At 38.6% G+C, this 22,616-nt stretch overlaps 1 protein-coding gene across 1 annotated transcript in view; it reads right to left on the reverse strand.

Moving 5' to 3' along the window:
• The window catches only part of LOC101682224 (synaptojanin 2 binding protein), a 40,175-nt gene extending 21,074 nt beyond the window's left edge, over window positions 1–19,101 (reverse strand). The window contains exon 1 of the mRNA XM_004739030.3: window positions 18,906–19,101. Coding sequence (XP_004739087.1) covers window positions 18,906–18,969 — 64 coding nt within the window. The 5' untranslated portion in view covers window positions 18,970–19,101. The remainder of the gene's footprint in view (window positions 1–18,905) is intronic.
• Between the last annotated feature and the right edge of the window lie 3,515 nt (window positions 19,102–22,616).

Here is a 22,616-nt window from a genome sequence, read left to right on the forward strand (position 1 = left end):
GAGAGAAGTTCTGAATAATCATATGTAAGGTAAGAGTTTTAAAATGTAATGTTGACACTAATAGCACAATACCTTCTTATAAATTAGAAACCCAGCACACAAAACAGTATTACTTACTTACAAAAGTACATGTATATTCAAAGACATGTAGAAACACATTAGAATGGGTGCCTCTGGGGGAAGGATACAGGATGAAGTTTAGGGATGAAGGGCAAAAATAAAAAAGCAAAAACAAACAAAATACAGAGAGGGACCTTGCATGTACTGATGATGACAATGTGTGACAGAACTACAGGATATAATTAATTCAGCTCTCAGCATCTACAACCCAGAAGGGGTTGAGTGCAGAGGGAAAAATAAATAGACTGGCACTCAAAAGACTTTTCAAAAAGTGAGGGAATAAAGAAGTATTGCATAGTGAACTCTGGTTATAATGTGCCAATAAATTTTTTAAATGTGGTAAGATTAAAATGGGTGCTTGGTCTGCAATTTGGAAGAGAAGTCTAAATGCAAAAAAGTAAAAAGACAGCTGAAGAATGATGCCACCATAGGCGTGGGAGAGAAAGGAAGTACGTTTTTGTATAAGAGTTTTGTACAGTTAAACAATGCCTTCTTGTGGACAGCCCCTTCCCATCTCCAGGTCTGGACCCTGAGCTTGTTTATGCGTAAGAGCAGTAATAGCAGAAGCAATGGTTAATGTTTATTGAGCATTTAATACGTACCAGGTACTATGCTACCCACTTTTCATACATCATCTCATTTAATCTCAACAGAGAGTGATTATTACTTACATTTTAGAGATGAATTTCAAGAAGATGAATTTAAAGATTAAGTAATTTTACAAAAGGTCACACAGCTCTTCACAAAGCAAAGACAGATTACACAGTGTGAGTTTTAAACCATTTTGCCATACCGTATCTTTGTAATAAACAGAAAAAACCACTTTAGGGAAAAAAGTCTGCTAATAAGTAAGGCTGCCAAAAAGTTAAAAATTAAAAAAAGTAAGGCTGCCTATCTTGGGAGTCAATCTGCCAGTGTTGGAATAATGTTTGTATAACAGTTAACGAAAGTAATATATTACAGAGGAGGAACTGGTCCTTCTGGGGTTCTGTCGTCACCTTAGTCAGGGTCCCTATTGTTTACTTTCCGCAAGAGAAGGAAAAACCCTTTGTTTATTTTAGATTCTTATCTATAGAATCTAGAAGTTATAAAGTAAAAGTAAAAAACAATATTTAACCATATTACATATTATTCTAGAACTAATAATTCTGGACATAATTAAAATGAAATAATCCATTAACACCAACGATGGTAGCCACTTGCTGAATTATGAAAACCAGACTGACAAACACCCTATTTGCCCCCATCAACCTGCAGGTTTTTTCCAGCCCAAGATAATCTCACAAATTTTCCCTAGATGTCAAGCAAACTCACTGTTTGTTTGTTTAGCGGTAAAATATATGTAACATAAAATTTATCTTTTTATCCATTTTTTTAAAGATTTTATTTATTGGGATGCCTGGGTGGCTCAGTTGGTTAAGCTGCTGCCTTCGGCTCAGGTCATGATCCCAGGGTCCTGGGATCAAGTCTCACATCCGGCTCCTTGCTCAGGAGGGAGCCTGCTTCTCTCTCTGCTTCTGCCTGCTTGTGTTCTCCCTCTCTCTCTCTCTAACAAATAAATAAAATCGTTTTTAAAATTTTATTTATTTATTTATTTATTTGACAGAGATCACAAGTAGGCAGAGAGGCAGGCAGAGAGAGAGGAGGAAGCAGGCTCCCTGCTGAGCAGAGAGTCCGATGCGGGGCTTGATCCCAGGACCCTGCGACCGTGACCTGAGCCAAAGGCAGAGGCTTTAACCTACTGAGCCACCCAGGTGCCCCTATCTTTTTAGCCATTTTTAAATGTATAATTCAATGACATTAAGCACACGCACCATGTTGTACAACCATCACCACTATACACATCTTCACCTTTCTCATCATCCCAAACATATCTGTACCCATTAAACAGTAACTCCTCCCTCTACTTCACCCCAGTAACCTCTATCATACTTTATATCTCTAGGAGTCTGCCTATTCTATACACCTTATCTAAGTGGAATCATACAATATTCATTCTTTTGTGACACGCTTTTTTTCACGCAGCACAGTATCTTCCAGGTTCACCCATGTTGTAACATGTATCAGAATTTCACTCCTTTTACAAACTGAAAAATATTCCATCGTTCGTCCACACCACATACTGTGTATCCAGTCACCTGTCAGTGGACATTTGGTTGTTTCCACATTTTGGCTATTGTGAATAGTGCTAAGAACACTGGTATACAAGTGCCTGTTCCTGCTTTCCATTCTTTTGGGCAATTATCTGGGAACTGAACTGCTGGATCACATGGCAATTTTTCTGACAACTTGAGGAACTTCTCAACTGTTTCCCACAATAGCTGCATCATTTTACATTCCAACAAGCAACGCCCAAGGTTCCAATTTCTCCTTATCCTTGCCAATACTACTTATTTTCACTTGTTTTTTGGAGAATAGTCATTCTAGTGGATATGAAGTGGAAGGGGATGTAATATGTGACTGTAGTTTTCATTTGTACTTTCCTAAGACTGGAGATATTGAGTATCTTTTCTTGAGTTCATAGGCCATTTGCATATCTTCTCTGGAGAAATGTCCCTCAAGTCCTTTGCATATTCTGAAATGGTTTTTGTTGTTGTTTTTGTTGCTGAGTTTTAAGGGTTCTTCATACATTCTGGATATTAATCCATTATCAGATACATGACTTGTGAATATCTTCTCTTATTCTGTGTTATCTTTAATTCTCTTTAGTGTCTTTTGATGCACAAAATTTTTGATTTTTAATTAAAATTAATTTTAAAATTAATTTTTAATTTAAATTTGGTAAAAACCAATTTGTTTCTTTTGTTGCCTGTGCATTTGATGTCATATCCAAAAAATCATCAAGCCCCAAAATGTAAATATTTCCCCTATCTTTACTTCTAAGAGTTTTATAGTGTTAGATCTTTGGGGGGGAGCAGATATCTTGTTTATTAATTTTAAGTTTTTAATTAAATTAGTTAACATACAGTGTAATATTAGTTTCAGGAGTGGAACTTAATTATTCAACACTTCTATACAACACCCAATGCTCATAACAAGTGCACTTCTTAATCCCCACCAATTTAATCCATCCCCTTACCCTCTCCCCTCTGGTAACTATCAGTTTGTCTCTGAGGTTAAGAGCCTGTTTCTTGGTTTGGGCCTCACTCTTTTTTTTTTCCCCTTGGTTCATTTGTTTTATTTCTTAAATTCCACATACGAGTGAAATCATAATGTACCATTCTTATTTCACTTAGCATAATACTCTCTAGCTCCATTCATGTCCTTGCAAATGGCAAGATTTCATTCTTTTTTTACAGCTGAATAATATTCCATTGTATATATTTATACTGTATTTTCTTTATCCATTCATCAATCAATGGACATATAGTGTTAGCTCTTACATTAAGGTGTTTGATGCATTTTTAGTTAACTTTTATATGTGATTTATCGGGCAAGAATCCAACTTCTGTGTTTTGCATTTGGAGATTCAGTTTTCCCAACATCATTTGTTGAAACTGTCTTTCCATGAAACAAATGGTCTTGGAACCCTTTCAAAAATCACTTGACCATAAAGGAGAGGCCTTATTTTTGGGCCCTTTTTTCTATTCCATTGCTCCATACATCTGTCCTTATACTTCTGTCCTCTATACATCTATCCTACCACACTATTTGGAACACTGTAGCTTTGTAGCAAGCTTTGAAATCAGGAAGCTGTGAGTCCCCCAACTTTGTTCTTTCTTTTCAAGATTGCACTGGCTATTTGGGAGGTCCACTGAGATTTCATATGAATTGCAGAATGTGGTTTTCTTTCTGCAAAAAGGCCAATTAGATTTTGACAAATATTGCACTGAGTCTGCAGAATGCTCTGGACAGTACTGTCTGTCATCTTAACAATACTAAATCTTTCAATCCATGAATGTGGAATATATTTCCACTTACTCATGTATTTAATTTGTCAAATTTTGTAGTTTTCAATATACAAGTTATTGCCTCCTTAAACTTACTGACAAGTATTTTATTGCTTTTGAAGCTACCATAAATGGAATTAATTATTTACTTTCCTTTGCAGATTGTTCATTGTTAACGGGGAGAAACTAAACTCATCTTGTGTGTTGAGTTTGTATCCTGTAACTTCACTGACTTTGTTATAAATTCTAACAGGTTTTGGTGGGTTTTTTTGTAGAACCTTTAGAGTTTACTACAAGTAAAATCATGCATCTGTGAATAGAGACAATTTTACTTCTTCCTCTTCAATTTGTATACCTTTTCTTTCTATTCCTTGCCTAATCAGTGTTTCTGGCTAGAACTTTATTTTATTTATTTTTTTAAAGATTTTATTTGAGAGAGAGGGAGAGACAGCACATGGGGGGAGGGGCAGAGGCAAAGGGAGAAGAAGACTCCCCACAGAGCAGGGAGCCCAATGTGGGACTCATTCCCAGGACCCTGGGATCATGACCTGAACTGAGATCAGATGTTTAACCAACTGAGCCACCCAGGTGCCCTGGTTAGAACTTTTAATACCATGTTGAATACAAGTGTGAATGTTAGCTGTGGATTCTTTGTATATGGCCTTTATCATGTTGAGGAAATTTCCTCTTATTCCTTTGTTTTTAACATGGAAAGGTGTTGAATATTCCTAAATGCTTTTTCTGTATCTGCTGAGATGATCACATTGTTGTTGTTGTTTTTAAAGATTTTATTTATTTATTTGACAGAGAGAGATCATAAGTAGGCAGAGAGGCAGGCAAAGAGAGAGGAAGGGGAGCAGGCCCCCCGCTGAGCAGAGAGTCGGATGTGGGACTCGATCCCAGGACCCTGAGATCATGACCTGAGCCAAAGGCAGCGGCTTAACCCACTGAGCCACCCAGGCGCCCCTCACTTTGGTTTTTTCCTTCATTCTATTATCAAGTCGTATTACTTTGAACAATTTTCTTTCACTGAATCTTCTTTGTATTCATAAAACATACCTCATTTTGTCGTGGCATATATTCCTCTTAATATATGTTATACTGAATTAAAACGGTGTAGCTCAATGAGCACCCTAATATTCCATCTGGAGGCAATTTCTGATCAAAACCACATGGAGCTGGACCCAAGCAGAAACTACCAGCTTGATGAAATGGGGATTAGAGTTTGGAGAGGGTGAGGTTGCTGGAAGTTGCAGGGCAACATTCTAGAAAGGAGGAACTCAGGCAGGAAAAAAAAAGAGAGAGAGAGAGAGAGATTCAGGCATCTGCATGAGTCTTTACCAAGCACTGGCCCATGCATATGTAGAGTCAAATTCCACAAAGTCGGAAAAACAAACACTAGGAAGTTGTACGCTGAATTGTTATCAGATTTCACAAAATGCAAGGAGACTTTCAAATTCTGACCAGCCAGAATGGAAATCCTCAGTGATTCATTTGAAAATTCTGTGAACACTCACTTAGAGCATCTCTCATTTGTAGAGCTGAACTATATGTGAAGTAAATGCTACTTTAGAACCTAGAAAAGGTTACAAACAGGCCTTCCGGAGGTCAAACCCATCTATAAGTTACTTAGTTACTTAACTGCCTGCTAAAACAAAGGTAAACATTGTAATATTAACAATGTCAATGTAATAAAACAAAATGCAGACATGCAACAATGTAATATTTGCAACATCCAGAATCCAATTAAAAATTAACATGTTATAAAAAACAAGAAAAATGACCAATAATCAAGAGAAAAATCAGTCATTAGAAACAGCCAGAAATAATAAATGATGAAATGGGCAGACAAGATGCTTAAAAGACTATTATAACTATGTGGACATAAAGTCAAATCTAATGACAAAACAGAACATTTTTTTTCAAGCCTTTAATCCATTTTGAGTTGATTTTTGTATATGGTGTAAGATAGTGGTTCAGTTTCATTCTTCTTCACGTTTGCTGGTCTTTTGCATTCTATCCAGTTCTCCTAATACCATTTTTAAAGAGACTAACCTCTCCCTGTTGTATATTCTTAGCCCCCTCATCATTAATTAATTGACTATACATGCATGGGTTTATTTCTGGACTCTCTATTTTGTTCCATTGATGTACATATGAATATGGAATATTTTTTTTAAAAAATGAGACTTACAGGTTTGAAAATTACAATGTTTGAAAGTAAAAATATACCAGGTGTGATTAATATCAGATCTGATACCACAGGAGAAAAGATAAATGAACATGAAGACTCAGAAGAGAAACCACAATAACATGGAGGATAACAGCAATATGTAACTGGAGTTCCAGAAGAAGAGGAAAAAGGGAAACAAAAAATATTCAAAGAAACAACTGGCTTGGGGTACTTAGGTGCCTCAGTTGGTTAAGTGTCTGCCTTCAGCTCAGGTTATGATTCTAGGTCCTGGGATTGAGCCCTACATCATGCACCCTGCTCAGCGGGGAGCCTGCTTCTCCCTCTCCCTCTCCCTCTGCCTCTCCCACAACTTGTGTTCTCTCTTGCTAGCTCTGCTCTGCTCTAATAAATTTTTAAAAATTAAAAAAGAAAAAGAAACAATTGGCTCAAATTTGTGAAAAATCTACATAAACAGATCTAAGCTCAACAAACTCCAATCAGAATAAACACAAAAGAAAAAAAAACAGCAAAGTACATCATAACCACATTCCTCAAAGACAGATAAAAAGAGTATCTTATAAGCAGTCACAGGAAAAAGGACACTTAAGTACTAAGACACAAAGATGAGAATGACAATAGTCTTTTCCTCAGAAACTATACATGCCTTAAGTCAATGAAACATCATCTTTAACATACTAAAAGAAAAATAAAAGTCAACTTAGAATTTTATATACAGTGAATATAGCATTCAAAAAGAATGGGAAAATAACTATCTTTTCAGAAAAACAAAAGTTGTGAGAAGTTGTCACATGCAGATCTAAACTATGATCAATGTTAAAGGAAATCCTTCAGGCAAAAGAAAAATAACATTGAACAGAAACTGGATCTATATAAAGGAATAAAAGCACCAAATATCATAAATACATGGGAAAACACAAGTTAAAATGAAAAAGATGGACAAAGATACACTGAACAACTGGATTGGCCCTTTTAATATCATAAAAAAGTAGACTTCAGAACAAGGAATATTACAGAGGATAAAAAAGCACACTTCCTAATGAAAAAGGAGTCAATTCACCAAGATGACATTAAATTACCAAATATGAACATACCCAAGAGCAGAACTTAAATATATATGCAGCAAAAACTGAAATGAAAAAAGGCAAATAAAATATGACAGCTGTAGATTTTAACACTTTCCTTGCAGTATCTGATAGAACAAGTAAACAGAAAAATCAGTAAAAATACAGAATACTTGAGCAACACTAAGAACCAACTTGACCTAATTTATCTTTACAGAACAACACACTCAACAACTATGGAATAACATTCCTTTCTAATGCACAGGTAATGTTCACAAAGATTGACCACAGGCTACTTCATAAGTCTGTGTTGCTAAATTTCAAAAGACATTAAAATTAGAAATCAGCAAAAATAACTGTTTTAGTTTTCTTGGGCTGCCATAACAAAATACCACAGACTACAAAGTTCTAAAATTTCTGTTTTGGAGGCCTGGGAAGTCCAAAATAAAAGTACCAGCAAGGAAGATTTCATACTGAGGCCTCCTCTTGACTTATAGGTAGCTACCATCTCACTATGTGCTGCTGCTGCTGCTACTGCTGCAGCTTCTTCTTCTTCTTCTTCTTTTTTTAAAAGATTTTATTTATATATTTAACAGAGAGAGAGAGATCACAAGTAGGCAGGTGGGAGTGGGGGGGAAGCAGGCTCCCCTCTAAGCAGAGCCCAATGTGGGGCTCTATCCCAGCACCCCATGACCTAGGCCAAAAGCAGAGGCCCAACCCACCGAGCCATTCAGGTGCCCTTAACTGTATGCATGTGCAGAGAGAGAGAGACATAGAGAGAGACAAAGAGTTCTCTGGGTCTTGACAAGGACACTAATTCTATAGGATCAGAGCCCCACCCTTTAGTTCATTTAACTTTAATTACTTCTATAAAGATCTTATCTCCAAATCTCCAAATACTGTTCACACTGAGGGTTAAGGCTTCAACATATTGAGGGGGGTGGGGGGTACCACAAACATTCAGTTCCAGTCTGTAAAAAAAGATACTGAAAAAAATTTCCTCAATGTTTGGAAAACAAATAACCAATGAGTAAAGATGAAACTGTAAAGGAAACCAGAAAACACTATAGTTGAATGATAATGAAATCACAATATATTACAAATTGTGGGATGCAGCCAAAGCAACATTTAGAGGGAAATTTATAGTTTTACATGTTCACAGAAGAAATAAATAGGTATAAAATCAATGATTTCAATTTCTATTCTAAAAAACTAGAAAAAGAAGACTAAATTAAACCTAAAGGAAATAAAAGAAGAAAAGTGAAAAAAATTTAACAAAGCCAAAAAGATGGCTCTTTGAAAGAATTAATAAGGTTGATGAACTGCTAACAAGGCTAATCCAGAAAATGTACTTTATAGATTATCAATTTCAGGGATACAAATGGATTATCACTATATATCCTAAAGATATTAAAAGGATAAGGGAATATTATGAATAATTATGGTGGCTGTCAGTAAAACAGGAAATTTCTTTCAAAAAAAAAAAAAAAAACCCCACAACTTATAAAAACTGACTCAAGAAGAAAGAGAATGTCTGAATATCCCCATATCTATTCAAAATATTTCCAAGTGTAGGGGTGCCTGGGTGGCTTAGGGGGTTAAGCCTCTGACTTGGCTCAGGTCATGGTCTCAGGGTTCTGGGATCAAGCCCTGTATCCCACTCTTGGCTCAGCAGGGAGCCTGCTTCTCCCTCTCCCTCTGCCTGCCTCTCTGCCTACTTATGATCTCTCTCTCTCTCTCAAATAAATAAAATCTTTAAAAAGAAATCTCCAAGTGTATTAAAGATACTGAATTCATAATAAAAAAAAATTTTCCCACAACTTCAGGCCTAGACTATTACCCTGATGTATTGTAGCAAACATTTAAGGAAGAAATAATTTCCGTATGCAAAAAAAAATCCACAGTATGTTCATAATTTCACAAAATGTTTCTTAACCCATTTATTATGAAAAAGATCATCTTGGTACCAAAACATGAAATATACATTGGAACAAAACTACAGAAAAACATTCCTCCTGTACATAGACTCAAAAATCCCCAAGAAAATATTAACCAACTGAACCCAGCAACATATAAAAAGGATGAATATAGGGTTTATCTAAGGAATGTAAGGTGGTTTTAACACTGGTCAATCAAATGAACAAATTCAGCAGTTAGTAAAGGAAAAATCATATGATTATCTCAGTAAATGCAGAAACAGCAGGTGGCAAAAGTCAACACTTCTTCATGATAAGTATTCTCAGCAAACTAAAAATATAAGGAAATGTTAAATCTGATTAAAAACAGCGACGGGATGCCTGGGTGGCTCAGTTGGTTGGACGACTGCCTTCGGCTCAGGTCATGATCCTGGAGTCCCGGATCGAGTCCCGCATCGGACTCCAAGCTCCATGGAGAGTCTGCTTCTCTCTCTGACCTTCTCCTCTCTCACCTTCTCACTCTCTCTCTCAAGTAAATAATAAATAAATAAATAAATAAAAACAGCTACAAACTAACATCCCTAAAACTCGGTGCAAGGAAAGGATGTCCACTCTTTCCACTAGTATTTTACCATTGTACTGGAGGTCCTAGTCAGTATGGTAAGAAATAAAAGACAAAGATTAGGAAGAAATAAAACTGTCACTATTGATGGATATGTATATGTGGGAATGGGGGCATATAGGTAATCTCTATACCTTCCTCAATTTTGCTGTGAAACCAAGTGCTCTAAAGAAATAAAGTCTTGATTTTAAAAATTAATATTTGCCTGTTGGTGGGAATACAAAGTGGTGCAGCCACTGTGGAAAACAGTACGTAGTTTCCTCAAAAAGTTAAAAATAGGGGCGCCTGAGTGGCTCAGTTAGTTGAACATCTGACTCTATCTCAGTTTGGCTCAGGTCTTTATCTCAGGATCATGAGCAGAAGCCCTGAGATGGGTATCACACTAGGTGTGGAGACTACTTTAAAAAAAAAAAAAAAAAGTTAAAAATAGAACTACCCTATAATTCAGTAAGCACACTCCTGGATATTTACCCCAAAACACAAAAACACTAATTCGAAGAGGTATCTGCTTCCCTAGTTTAGAGCAGCATTATTTACAATAGCCAAACTAAAGAAACAGCCTAAGTATCTACAGGCTGATGAATGGATAAAGAAGTGGCATATACATACAATGGAATACTACTCAGCCACAAGAAAAGGTAACATCTTGACCTCTGCAACAACATGGATATAACTAGAGAGTATCATATGATGTGAAATAAGTCAAAGACAAATACCAAATGATTTCACTCAGATGTGCAATTTAAGAAGCAAAACAAATAACCAATGAGGAAAAAAAGAGAGAGGCAAACCAAGAAACATACTCTTTAGAGAACAAACTGATGGTTACCAGAGGGGAGGTAGGGAGGTGTGAAATATGTGATGGGGATTAAGGAGTACATTTGCCCTGATGAGCACTGGGTGCTGTATGGAATTGCTGAATCGCTATACTGTACACCTGAAACTAATATTACACTGTATTTTAACTGTACTAGAATTAAATTTTTAAAAAAAAAATTTTTAATAACTACTACTACTCTGTTTATCAGCCTTCTACACACAACATCTGTTCCTTATCTCCATGACTTTGTCCTCTTCCCTTTGCCTAGAAACATACTTTACAGTAATTACTTGTTTAATTATCTCTTTACCCTATTGCAGAAATTAGTTTCAATTACGAATAAGCTGCTATAAACACCCGTGCACAGGTAACCAGCTTTTGTGCATTTTTCTATCTCCTGTGCCCACACAGTACCTTGTCAATATACAGACATCAGTTGGTGTGAAGTGACCGTTAATGCCGTTGGAAAGAACACTCAGGTCAGAAACAACTAACATTTCCGGCTCTAAGGAAATCTAGCAAGGTTTAAAAAATTCTCTGTGAGACTCTAGCAAGCTTTTTCATAACCCAAAAAAGGGCAGCACAAAAGAAAAAGAAAAATATTGCAGGGAAAGGCCAATGACCTTAAAATTCCTATGACACAGGGGACCCTGCCTTTCCGGGATGACTACCTCTTCTCCCGCTGGAGTCTATACGCCACACAGCAGCGGTAATGGCAGGCACCACTTTAGTACTTGGGAGTGAATGGAATTATCTTTTGGTAAAATGCTTAGAACAGTGCCTGGCACAGAGTCTACAATATAAAAATATTTGTAAAACAAACAAATTCATTTAAGTCTCACAAGTCTATGAGTAAGTTTGATTAATACTCTAAGGAATCATCTAAGGAAGATGAGGCATTTAGAAGTGTGGGAACTCGCCCAAGGTCTCACGGCTAGGAACTTAGCATTTTGGCTCTTCACCACTATGCTCTGCTGCTCACTGCAATTATGTTAAAATTCAATTCTCTTCTGTAGCCATAGTATCTAGCAAAAAAAAAATATATATATGTGAATCGAAAGGATGAATGAATGATTCAAACAAGTGACTAAAGAGATGAAATGACTAGGCATCTTGTCATTCAAAACCAGCCTGGTGGTGAGTACTAAGAAAAGCATGTATTGCATGGAGCACTGGGTGCTGTAAACAATGAATCTTGGAACACTGACATCAAAATCTAATGATGTATTTTATGGTGACTAATGTAACACAATTAAAAAAACAAAACAAAACTGTGCTCTGCAGAAATCCTCTGGTGCAAAGATATAATACATCACTTGTTTTTTGCTACGTCTTCGAAAAGACATTAACAAGTAAATATGCATTGACAAACAGAGAAAGAGGGAAAATCTTTAACACTGCAGGAACACAAAGATGGTGCCACAATCCAAAAATGTGTTAGCCCCATGGCCAGTCCCTTCCTATCACAGTGCTCCATCAACAGGGGCAACAAAGAATATGGCCTCCCAAAGATGGTTCAGGCAATACTGAGGAGGTATACCTGGGCCTCTATTTATTGCTCTGTAAAAGAAGTTTCAAAATGAAGGAAGGATTGCTAACTAAGAGTCACTCAAAATAGAGTGCAAAGGACTTTGAGGAAGTAGGCCTTATGTACCTCTCCTATTTCAATTCTCAGAACATCATTACTTTTTTTGACTTTTGCCAACTGGGCACATCCTTCTACTCTGGACAGAAGAGAGCTAATGTAACACCTGTTAATTAAATAGCCAATCCTGCATCAGATAATCAGCTTAAACTCTGCCAGCACCATTATAATTCTTTCAAAACAAGTTATGTGACCTTGTGGCACTTACCTTTATAAGCTGTTCTCCCGGCTCACAATTCACGGCACACTTTCAATTTCAGTTAACCCTGTCTCCCAGTGAAACCCTGAAAACATTCTGACTGCTTTACAGCCTCCTCTTCTTGACTGACAGCTCCTCAACTTCTTCTGAAATATCTATGTAGGTATCTTTAATCTCTCATTTCAGGATAAGTCTTTGTTCAAACACTGAACATACATGCCAGGTCTCTACTGGATCATGTCTCCATTTGTTGCCTTTCTTTCAAAAGTTTCGATCTCTTCATTTTCACCTCATATTATAATCTGAACCCTCCCCCACAGCCATCTTTTCAACTTTCTCTTACTCTACTGCTTCTTACCCAAAATATGGTAATCTGCACATTGTAGTAGGCATGGATACACCATAGTTTTATACAAGGGGAGGATATTATCTATAATATCCTAAACATATCCTAAACATCTATAATATCCTAAACATTTCCTAAAGACATTTAATATGGTCTTGAGTCTCTTGTCTGACCTACAAGGAACCAAACCAACCTTACAAAGGTCCATAGTTATTATGGCTATTCTACCTCTTGAGGTACCTGCCATATGCCTATCATAATTAATAATTATTCTCCTACTGAACTTCAAAATTCTTAAAAATAAGGATCTTTTATTCTTTATTCCAGTATCTATGATTCCTAATCATAGTGTAGGCACATAGTAAACATCAAATGAATGTTTTTAAGAACAGCTTCCCTTTATTTCTGACTCTCCTGAAACCAACAGTTTGTTCCTAAATAAGAAAAGATCATCTTAGATCTTTTTCCTCAATAACTCTGTACTTATTCAAATAGTCATTGATGATTTTTCTGCCTAGTCATATGGCTTTAAAAAATGTTGCTATAGCTCAGCATCTATCAGCTTGCCTTTCTACTTCTTCAGAGTAATTCCTAGATGTTTTACTTCACAGTTATTTTTGATTGTCTTGAAAATATATTAACAAAAATGATCCTTGAAACAATCTTAAAGACTTGTATAATACACTCTTTTTACTCTATGGGATTTTCTAGCTACTCTAGCTCCTTGTTTCTTGAATCTTAGTTTTTTATGCATTATAACACATTATGTTCAAATTCATTCTTTCTTATGCATAACACATTATGTTTAAATTCATTCTTTCTTTAAGTTAGTTGAGAACCCTGTTCGACTTTCTGAAAGTTAAATTAGACCACGTTACTGGTTCTTTTATCAATATTTCTATTCTATTTTTCCCAACATCTATGTCTTCCTAATCATTTCATGAACACTTACCCACCACTTTGTGTCATACCCAGCAAGACATTAGGAAAACAAAAGACGAAGGATATATATCTTTTGAATCAGAAGAGCTCATAGAGGGAGGAGACACAAATAAGGAAGCAAATACAGAAATAAACACTAAGACAGAGATATGTACAGGGTCCAGTTGGAGCCTAAAGAGAACAAAAACTTTCTATGATGGTTCACAGCCTGGGTTTTTAAGTCACACGGACTTGAATCTGATTCTTAACACTACCTCTTAAAAAAATGTGTGACATAATTTTCTCACTTGTACAATGGTCTAATAACCATTTCAACTGTTCCTTGTCGGGAGTACAAGAGACAAAGTGCTTAGTTTAGCAATACATGACAAGCATTCAATAAATGGTGTATGGTATTCGTAACAAGGAGGCAGCTAGCCTATATAAGGCTTCCTGGAGAAGGTTTTTGAATTCAGTCTTAATCAATGAACAGGAAGGGAAAGGAATCAAAATGGAACCTTAGAGAAAGGTTAAGTTTCCACACTAGCATTAAGAACTTGTCTAACAACCTCAGCAACCTCATCTCCCTTAACTCTTCTAAATGAACCCTCCCTTCTACCCAGGCTGGTGTACTCACTGACCTCAGAATATGCTTTACTAATTTTCTCTTTTCTATTACTACACAGGCCATACCCTTCCCTGTGCCTGGCACTCACCTATAGACTGTCTGTAAGTCCAACATAAATTCTACCTTCTTGAAATTGATGGGTTTGGCCCTTATCAATGGCTCTATTCTTTGAACTTGTCCTGTACAAGGTGAAATTAACACACTCCCCACCACATTTCCCTTGCCCTATGACAACATACAGGCTCATCATAGTCCTTAATCCTTTTCACTGAGCTTTCACTTTTGAGGTGTAAATGTAATGTCTCCATTGGAATGTAAATTCCTAAGGGTAAGACTTCATGCCAGCAAGAGAAAATAGGGCAAAGACATAGCACCTTAGTCTCAGATCTATTGGGTACATGAATGAACAGTTCAGAAAACTTAACAACAGTCTCAAGGTCAAATGCAAAGTGCATGACCAATCTGTAGACTTAAATACTTGGACTTAATGAGATTTCCTGTTTTTAGGTTCTCCCTTGAAATGCCCTCAGCTCTACCAACAACAAACTATAAAAACTTTCCACTGTGGACTGTGCAAGTTGTCTAAGATGCTTCAAATCCTTAAGGCATGATATAATCAAATAAAGGCTAGGAGAAAGGCTGGGAATCAACTCCTTAGACATGGCTACTATATTGGAAGGCAACATATGGAATAGTAGAATCAACAGATCTAGGTTGAACTCACTGGCTTTAGAACTTGGACAAATCCCTAACCTCTCTGAGAGATATTTCCTCAAATAATAAAGTGGATGAATCAGTTAGCACTCATGGTTGCTGTGAAGATTAAATGAGTTAATATATAAAATAACTAGCATAGTATCAGAAATATAATACCCCACTAATTATTCATTATTAAAACACCATACAAAGGCAGTATCCTCTGCAAAAAAAAGTAAAAATAGAGATTCTCTTCCTTCTTTAAAGATAATATATCAGGAGAAACCTGCTGAAACCCACTGAGACCTCAGCCCTGAACAAGCAATCCTAATGTTAACACCCAGTGGGTCACAAGGCTGTCTTTATGGCCAATCTCTATCTGTTACAGTGGGGCTGGGGGTAGGGGGTAGAGGGGGTGAGCTAGATTAGATTCTTGTGATACTTCTTAGAGTAACTGGGTCTTTTCAAAATTAAGAACTCTTAATATAATAAAGGACAATGTGGGAGGCTTAGAGACTATAAGCAAGCTGAGCTCCCACAGGAAAAAAAAAAAATCAACAGTATTCCATAAAGAATAAAAGGTGAACTCCTCAAGTGTTTGAAGCCATTTAAAATTCTGACCACTGCCTCTGACAACCCTTCAGATCACTCACTGTCAGTCCAAAATGGCAGGAATCATAAGGTAACATGTGGAATGTCCCCCCTCCCGCAAAATCATCAACTCTTGGAAGTAAGTGGAAGACACCGCCAAAGTCATCCAGCCTAAGTGTCACCTTAATACAGTTGAGGAAGAAGGAACAGGTGAGGGGCGCCTGGGTGGCTCAGTGGGTTAAGCCTCTGTCTTCGGCTCAGTTCATGATCTCAGGGTCCTGGATCCAGCCCCGCACTGGGCTCTCTGCACAGCGGGAAGCCTGCTTGCTCCTCTCTCTCTGTCTGCCTCTCTGCCTGCTTGTGATCTCTCTATGTCGAATGAATAAATAAAATCTTAAAAAAAAAAAAAAAATTCCTGAAAAAAGAAGGAACAGGTGAGATGCCAAGCTACATGCCGAGCTTCTTTCTGCCTCCTCAGATACTCACTTCATCATAACTTCCCCAAGATTTCATTTGTTCCCTTGCAATAAGCATGATCAGACAGAGTAAGTTCACTTATCTTGCAAAATGGGCCCAAACACTGAAAATATCCCAACACTCTTGCCCTTGACAGAACACTGGCACAAGTGCAAGAGAATATACAATTTTTGCTGTTAGCTGATTAAACTTTCAGGTCTTTGCACAAGAAGTTGTACAAAAAGAGTGACAATGTTGCCTACAAACAGAAATGCATATTTAGAACTAGAGGCTTTTCATATTTCTTCTGCAGAGCAAAAAATCTCTATGAGCCTATCAAAGTTACTGGGATAAATGACTTCTTCCCTGTGTGTCTTCATAATGACACAGCGAAGAAAAGCTGAATCAGAATGTGAGACTTCTTAGATGGACAACATACCAGGTAACTAGTTCTGAGAGGCGAAAAACAGAAACTTGAAACATTCTCTTGTTAACTGAAACAACCAAACGTCAAATGACTGTTTTTATCCCACTTCAATCTTAAATTTGGGGCTCTACTTTCCTAAACTCTTAAGTTTATCAATTTATATGCGTAAGACATGAACATACTTCGGAAAATTAATGGAGTCACCTGATGAATAAATATTCATTGTGAATAAATGCATATATACTATAGAAACTAAAGTACTTTTGGGGAAAATATATTAGCTAGATATAATTATTCTTCTTAATTAGTACCTTGAAGTTTGTCCTAACTCCAATGATTCAGAAAAATGTCAACACCAGGAACTTTCAGTCTGCAAGATCAACAGGATCAGAAAATTTGAGCAAATGGTGAGCTGAACATTTGTCAACCCTGCTATGCAAACACCAAAAAATGTGATATTACATTGAACTTTAAAAAAAATATTCAGTGACTTAAACACACAAAATAGTATCAGAGTTCTCCTCTGCTATAGCCAGGAGATCCTGGAAATACTGCGGATGCCACAGTGAAAGAACCACGTCAAACTATGTTAAATTCTTAACAGGCAAGAATCAAAATTCCAAATCACATCAAGGCAGCTAATATAATAATGAGGGATGCCTATGCTATAGACGAAAGAGACAAAATGGGAGCAGGACAACTTTAAATACTTGCAGGACAATCAGAAAAGGAGCTAGCATTGTTTTAACTGACCCTAGGAACAAGTACCAATGGATGAGAAGTACAGAAAAGCAGATTTTTGGGTTAACAATACTTTTTCATACTGGCCTCAAAAGTCAATAAATACTAAGAGTGAGAGAAGGAGAGATTTACATAAAGTAGGAAAAATGAATCTAAAAGAACTGGGCATACTGAATGAGCATTCAAAAAACGTTTAGGAGCTCCTATGAAGTATGACACTAAATCATGCAGGTTAGAATGAGTTACTTTTCTATAAGTAAAACTGACTTCCAGTCTGATATAACTAGAAAAAAAAAAAAAAACACAAAGTACAGATGACTCTGAAAGCTGTATTTTATGAAGAATAGTCTGTAAGTGGTGGTCAAGATATTGCAAAATTCCACATGAGAAAAGATGATGGGCTGTCTTAGGTAGTGGAGATCCCAGTGGGGTCGAGGAAAGGAGCGGGAGATTTACAGAAACATTTCAGAACTAGAGCTCTGAGTTCTTGATGACTTACTGAAGACTCTTGGAAAAACAGTTATTTAGTAGGATTTACTGTGCTCATCAATCTATTCCTCTACCAAGAATAACAACAATAGTAGCAAACACACAATGCTTTCCAGGTGTCAGGCAATGTTCTGAACGTTTTGAAGTACAGTCTATCATGCACAGTTTACAGATGAGAAACTAAGGCTTAGTTTCTATCAATAAAGTGGTCAGACAATCAGTGTCAAAGTTCTAGTAAGAGGTTAGATACCAGATGGATCTACGTAATCCCAACGCTAAAGCTCTTAATCCATACACCAGACAGCTGTAAAGGGGAAGCAACAAAAACCAAGGCAGGCTGACCTTGAACAGCGTTAAGAGCCCACTCGAGAGAAAGCGCTGGCGGAAACGGGGGGGGGGGTGGGGGTGGGGGGCGGAGGGGTTCTAAGGGGAAAGATGACTGAAGGTTAAGTGAGGATTTAGCGGTGTCGGAATCACAGGATGTGCTTGTTTAAAAACAAATAAAAACAAAAACAAAAATTTGCACTGAATCCAAATTCCTAGAGATGGGACCTAGAAATGATCTTAAAAAAAAAAAAAATTTTTATTTGGAATTAACTTTTTTTTTTAAGAAAAACCGAGAAACCCTGGGTCATTTTGAGGCACAACCAGGTCTGAAAAGTGCTGTAGCCAATCTCTAAGGTTTCTTTCCGTTTTAGCATTCCAGGTGATCCCCAAAACGGAAAGAAGGCGGGAGGGATGATTCCAGCACCAAGAAAACGGCTCTGCATTTACAGTCAACACCGTTTACGGAACTGTCTCACAGGAACAGGGATTAGGCAGGCAACGGGAAAGAGGGGTGTGGTGTTTAAAAAGCAGGCTCTGGGGCAGAACTTTCTAGCACTCTCAGCACGCGAAAGAAAACCTTCCTGACTAGAATACAGGTGATAAGCTGACGGACAAATGAGGTGGGCTCCTCAGACCCGGGTCGGGCTCACGATGGATGCCCGCATAGTCTTCTACGTGCTCCGAGCGTTGTGGGGGAACCTCTAGGCTGGGGCCCGCCGGCTCCAAGGCCGAAGGAATCGGGCTCAGCAGGAGAGTTTTCTGCTCTGCCATCACCTCGAGCACCCTGCGCCCGGAGACGACCTGTGCCACACGTACCCGAGGGTCCTCTGGTAAGACTGATTTCCTCCTCAGTGACCGAATAATCCACGCTCCCGTTCATGTCTCACCGCTCTTCTGGCTTCCCACCTGGGTCGGCCCGGGCTCGCGCAGGTGAAGGTGAACCAACCTCCGCGCGGCGCCCAAAGCCCAGCACTTTCGGTTTCAGGAGCCCGGCGACCGGAAGAGGAAGTCGGGAGCGCCGGGAGCGCAAGGCATCCTGGGAGTCGTGGTTCTCCCGGCTTCCCTTGCCCCGCCCGCGCCACGAACTACCGGCTGAGACGAGTCGGTTACCATCCTCCTACTTTACGGTTGGGAGTGGAGGTTGTCAAGGTCCGAGACACAAATAAATTGATACTGGCGAGGAGAAATTCAACAAAAGCTCCTGACATCTCGTGGGGGAGGGGGGAATAAATTCTGTTATTCGGATTAGAAGGGGCGTCGGAGGCAATCCGCTAATGCGACTGCAGAGAAGGAAATCTCACCCTTTTACAGAGCTGGGCAGATCCAATCCATCCCATGCATGTTCTCGTGGGAGAGAACTTAACACCGTTTGCTGTGTACATTCTTCGGTATCTCACCCCTGTAATGGCCAACCGTGTTAGGTAATTGCCACGATCCGAAGGAAAAATAAAACTGTGACAAGCAGGACACTTAAAGCTTGGAGCAAGGAGCCTAGGCTAACTCCTACAGTGAGGGGAAATGGGACCACTATTCTCTTTCAAATCGAGTTGTAGCTGACAAAAAGCTTTTTGGCTTTTGAAGAAAATTTATGTACAAATAAAAGATACAGAGGAGGGGTGCCTGGATGGCTCAGTGGGTTAAGCCTCTGACCTGATGTCGGGGCAGGTCGTGATATTAGGGTCCTGGGATGAACCCTGCCTCACGGGGGGCGGGGAGGTGGGGGTTGGGGGAATGGGGGGGCTGCTTGTTTCTCTCACCATGCACCACGCGCCCCACCCCATCCCCGCCTGCCCTTTTGCTCCCTCGCTCTCTCAAATAAGTAAATACATTTTTTAAAAAAAGATAGTATTTATTTGACAAGGAGAGACAGCTAAAGAGCGAACACAAGTAGGGCCAGTGGGAGAAGGAGAAGCAGGCAGGGAGCCAGATGTGGGGCTCCATCCCCTGACCTGAGCGGAAGGCAGAGGCTTAAGGACTGAGCCCACACCCTGCCACCCCATCCCCCCACCCCCACACCACAGTAAATACATTTTTTTTTTAAATTTAAAAAACAGGCAAAGGAAGGATTTATAATTACAAATTTGCTCAAGAGAATTCGCTAAGAAAAACTAGAGGGGTAAAGTTTTCTTCCTTTGGAAAATCCAAGGTTTTTATTTATTTCTTACAGTAAGACTAGTGGATGCACTAGCTGTGACTTCATCAGCCTTCCTGACTTTGGAAGTAGAATTCCAAAAACAGAGCTCTAAGGAATGATTTCGGATCAAAAACTCAAAGCCTTAAAGTGCAGGAAGAGGACTTAAATGTGGGAAACAACCTGGAATTACACCAGAGTGATTGGTGGGGCACCTTGGAGGGTTGAAAAGTGCAGTTCTGATTAAAGCATTCAAATTCAGATTAAAAGCAGGAAAAAATATACAGTGGGAAAAAGTCTCTATAATAAATGGTGCTGGGAAAATTGGACAGCTATGTGTAGAAGAATGAAATTCGACCATTCTCTTACACCATACACAAAGATAAACTTGAAATGGATAAAAGATCTCAATGTGAGGCAAGAATCCATCAGAATCCTGGGGCGCCTGGGTGGCTCAGTGGGTTAAGCCGCTGCCTTCGGCTCAGGTCATGATCTCAGGGTCCTGGGATGGAGTCCCACACATCGGCTCTCTGCTCAGCAGGGAGCCTGCTTCCCTTCCTCTCTCTGCCTGCCTCTCTGCCTACTTGTGATCTCTCTCTCTGTCAAATAAATAAATAAATAAAATCTTTAAAAAAAAAAAAAAAAGAATCCATCAGAATCCTGGAGCATGACGTAGGCAGTAACCTCTTTGACATCAGCCACAGCAACTTCTTTCGAAATATGTCTCCAAAGGCAAAGGAAACAAAAGCGAAAATGAACTTTTGGGACTTCATCAAGATCAAAAGCTTCTCCACAGCGAAGGAAACAGTCAAAAAGAAAGAGGCAACCCATGGAATGGAAGAAGATACTTGCAAAAGACAGTACAGATGAAGGGCTGATATCCAAGATCTGTAAAGAAACCCTCAAACTCAACACACACAAAACAGATAATCATGTCAAAAAATGGGCAGAAGACATGAACAGACACTTCTCCAAAGAAGACATACAAATAGCTAACAAACACATGAAAAAATGTTCATCATCTTTAGCCATCAGGGAGATTCAAATCAAAGCCATACTGAGATACCACCTTACACCAGTTAGAATGGCCAAAGTTAACAAGACAGTAAACAACATGTGTTGGAGAGGATATGGAGAAAGGGGAACCTTCTTACACTGTTGGTGGGAATACAAGTTGGTGCAGCCACTTTGGAAAACAGTGTGTAGATGTAATGAAAAGAAGGGCCATCTGTACCCCCAATGTTCATAGCAGCAATGGCCACAGTCACCAAACTGTGGAAAGAACCAAGATGTGTTTCAATGGACAAATGGATAAAGAAGATATGGTCCATATATACAATGGAGTATTGTGCCTCCATCAGAAAGGATGAATACCCAACTTTTGCATCAACATTGACAGGAATGGAAGAGATTATGCTGAGTGAAATAAATCAAGCAGAGAGAGGCAATTATCATATGGTTTCACTTACTTGTGGAGCATAAGGAATAACATGGAGAACATGGGAAGATAGAGAAAAGAAGGGAGTTGGGGGAAATTGGAGGGGAAGACAGACTTCTTCCCCAGTCTCCCCCAGAGACTGTGGACTCTGAGAAACTAATTGAGGATTTTGGAGGGGAGGGAGGTGGGAGGCTGGGTGAGCCTGGTGGTGGGTATTATGGAGGGCATGTATTTCATGGAGCACTGGGTATGGTGCATAAACAATGAATTCTGGAGCACAGAAAATAAATTTTTAAAAAATTAATAAAAATTAAAAAACAATTTCGGATTAAATAATCAAACCAGAACCTACCATGTTTAAAGAGAGAGAGCAAGAGAGAAAGAAAGACAGATTCAGCAGAAAGACCTCTTACTTGCTAATCCTGCAAGAATTTAATAAGGAATAATGACAAGAACACTGGAGATGATGTCAGAAGACCTGGTCTCAAGTTTTGGTCCCATCTTCTTAGTTGTCTGGCTTCGAGCGGATAACCTAACATTTCCTAACTGTGATTTCCCATCTGAAAAAGGGCATGATAATAGATCTTTAAAATGTTGAAAGGATTAAATGAGATGACAGTTTAAAAATTACTTCTCACTTCAGGGTCTCATGGGTTGCTCAGTCAGTTGGGCATCTGACTCTTGGTTTTGGCTCAGTCATGATCTCATGGGTCCTGGGATTGAGCCCTGGGCCAGGCTCTGTGCTCATCAGGGAGTCTGTTTGAGATTCTGCTTGAAATTCTTTCTCCCTCTGACCTGCCTCATGTGCTCTGGCATACATGCTCTCTCACTCTCTCTCAAATAAAAAAAAAAAAAAAATTCTCATCTTCAGATTCATACAACCCTCACTTCCAAGCCTCCTCAACATGTTGATTGAATGAGTGGATAACATGATCATAATAAAAAGCAGAATATGGTA

This window comes from Mustela putorius, unplaced genomic scaffold (genome assembly GCF_011764305.1).
Source record: "Mustela putorius furo isolate JIRA1106 unplaced genomic scaffold, ASM1176430v1.1 tig00000129_pilon_pilon_pilon, whole genome shotgun sequence".
NCBI classification, from domain to species: Eukaryota; Metazoa; Chordata; class Mammalia; order Carnivora; family Mustelidae; genus Mustela; species Mustela putorius.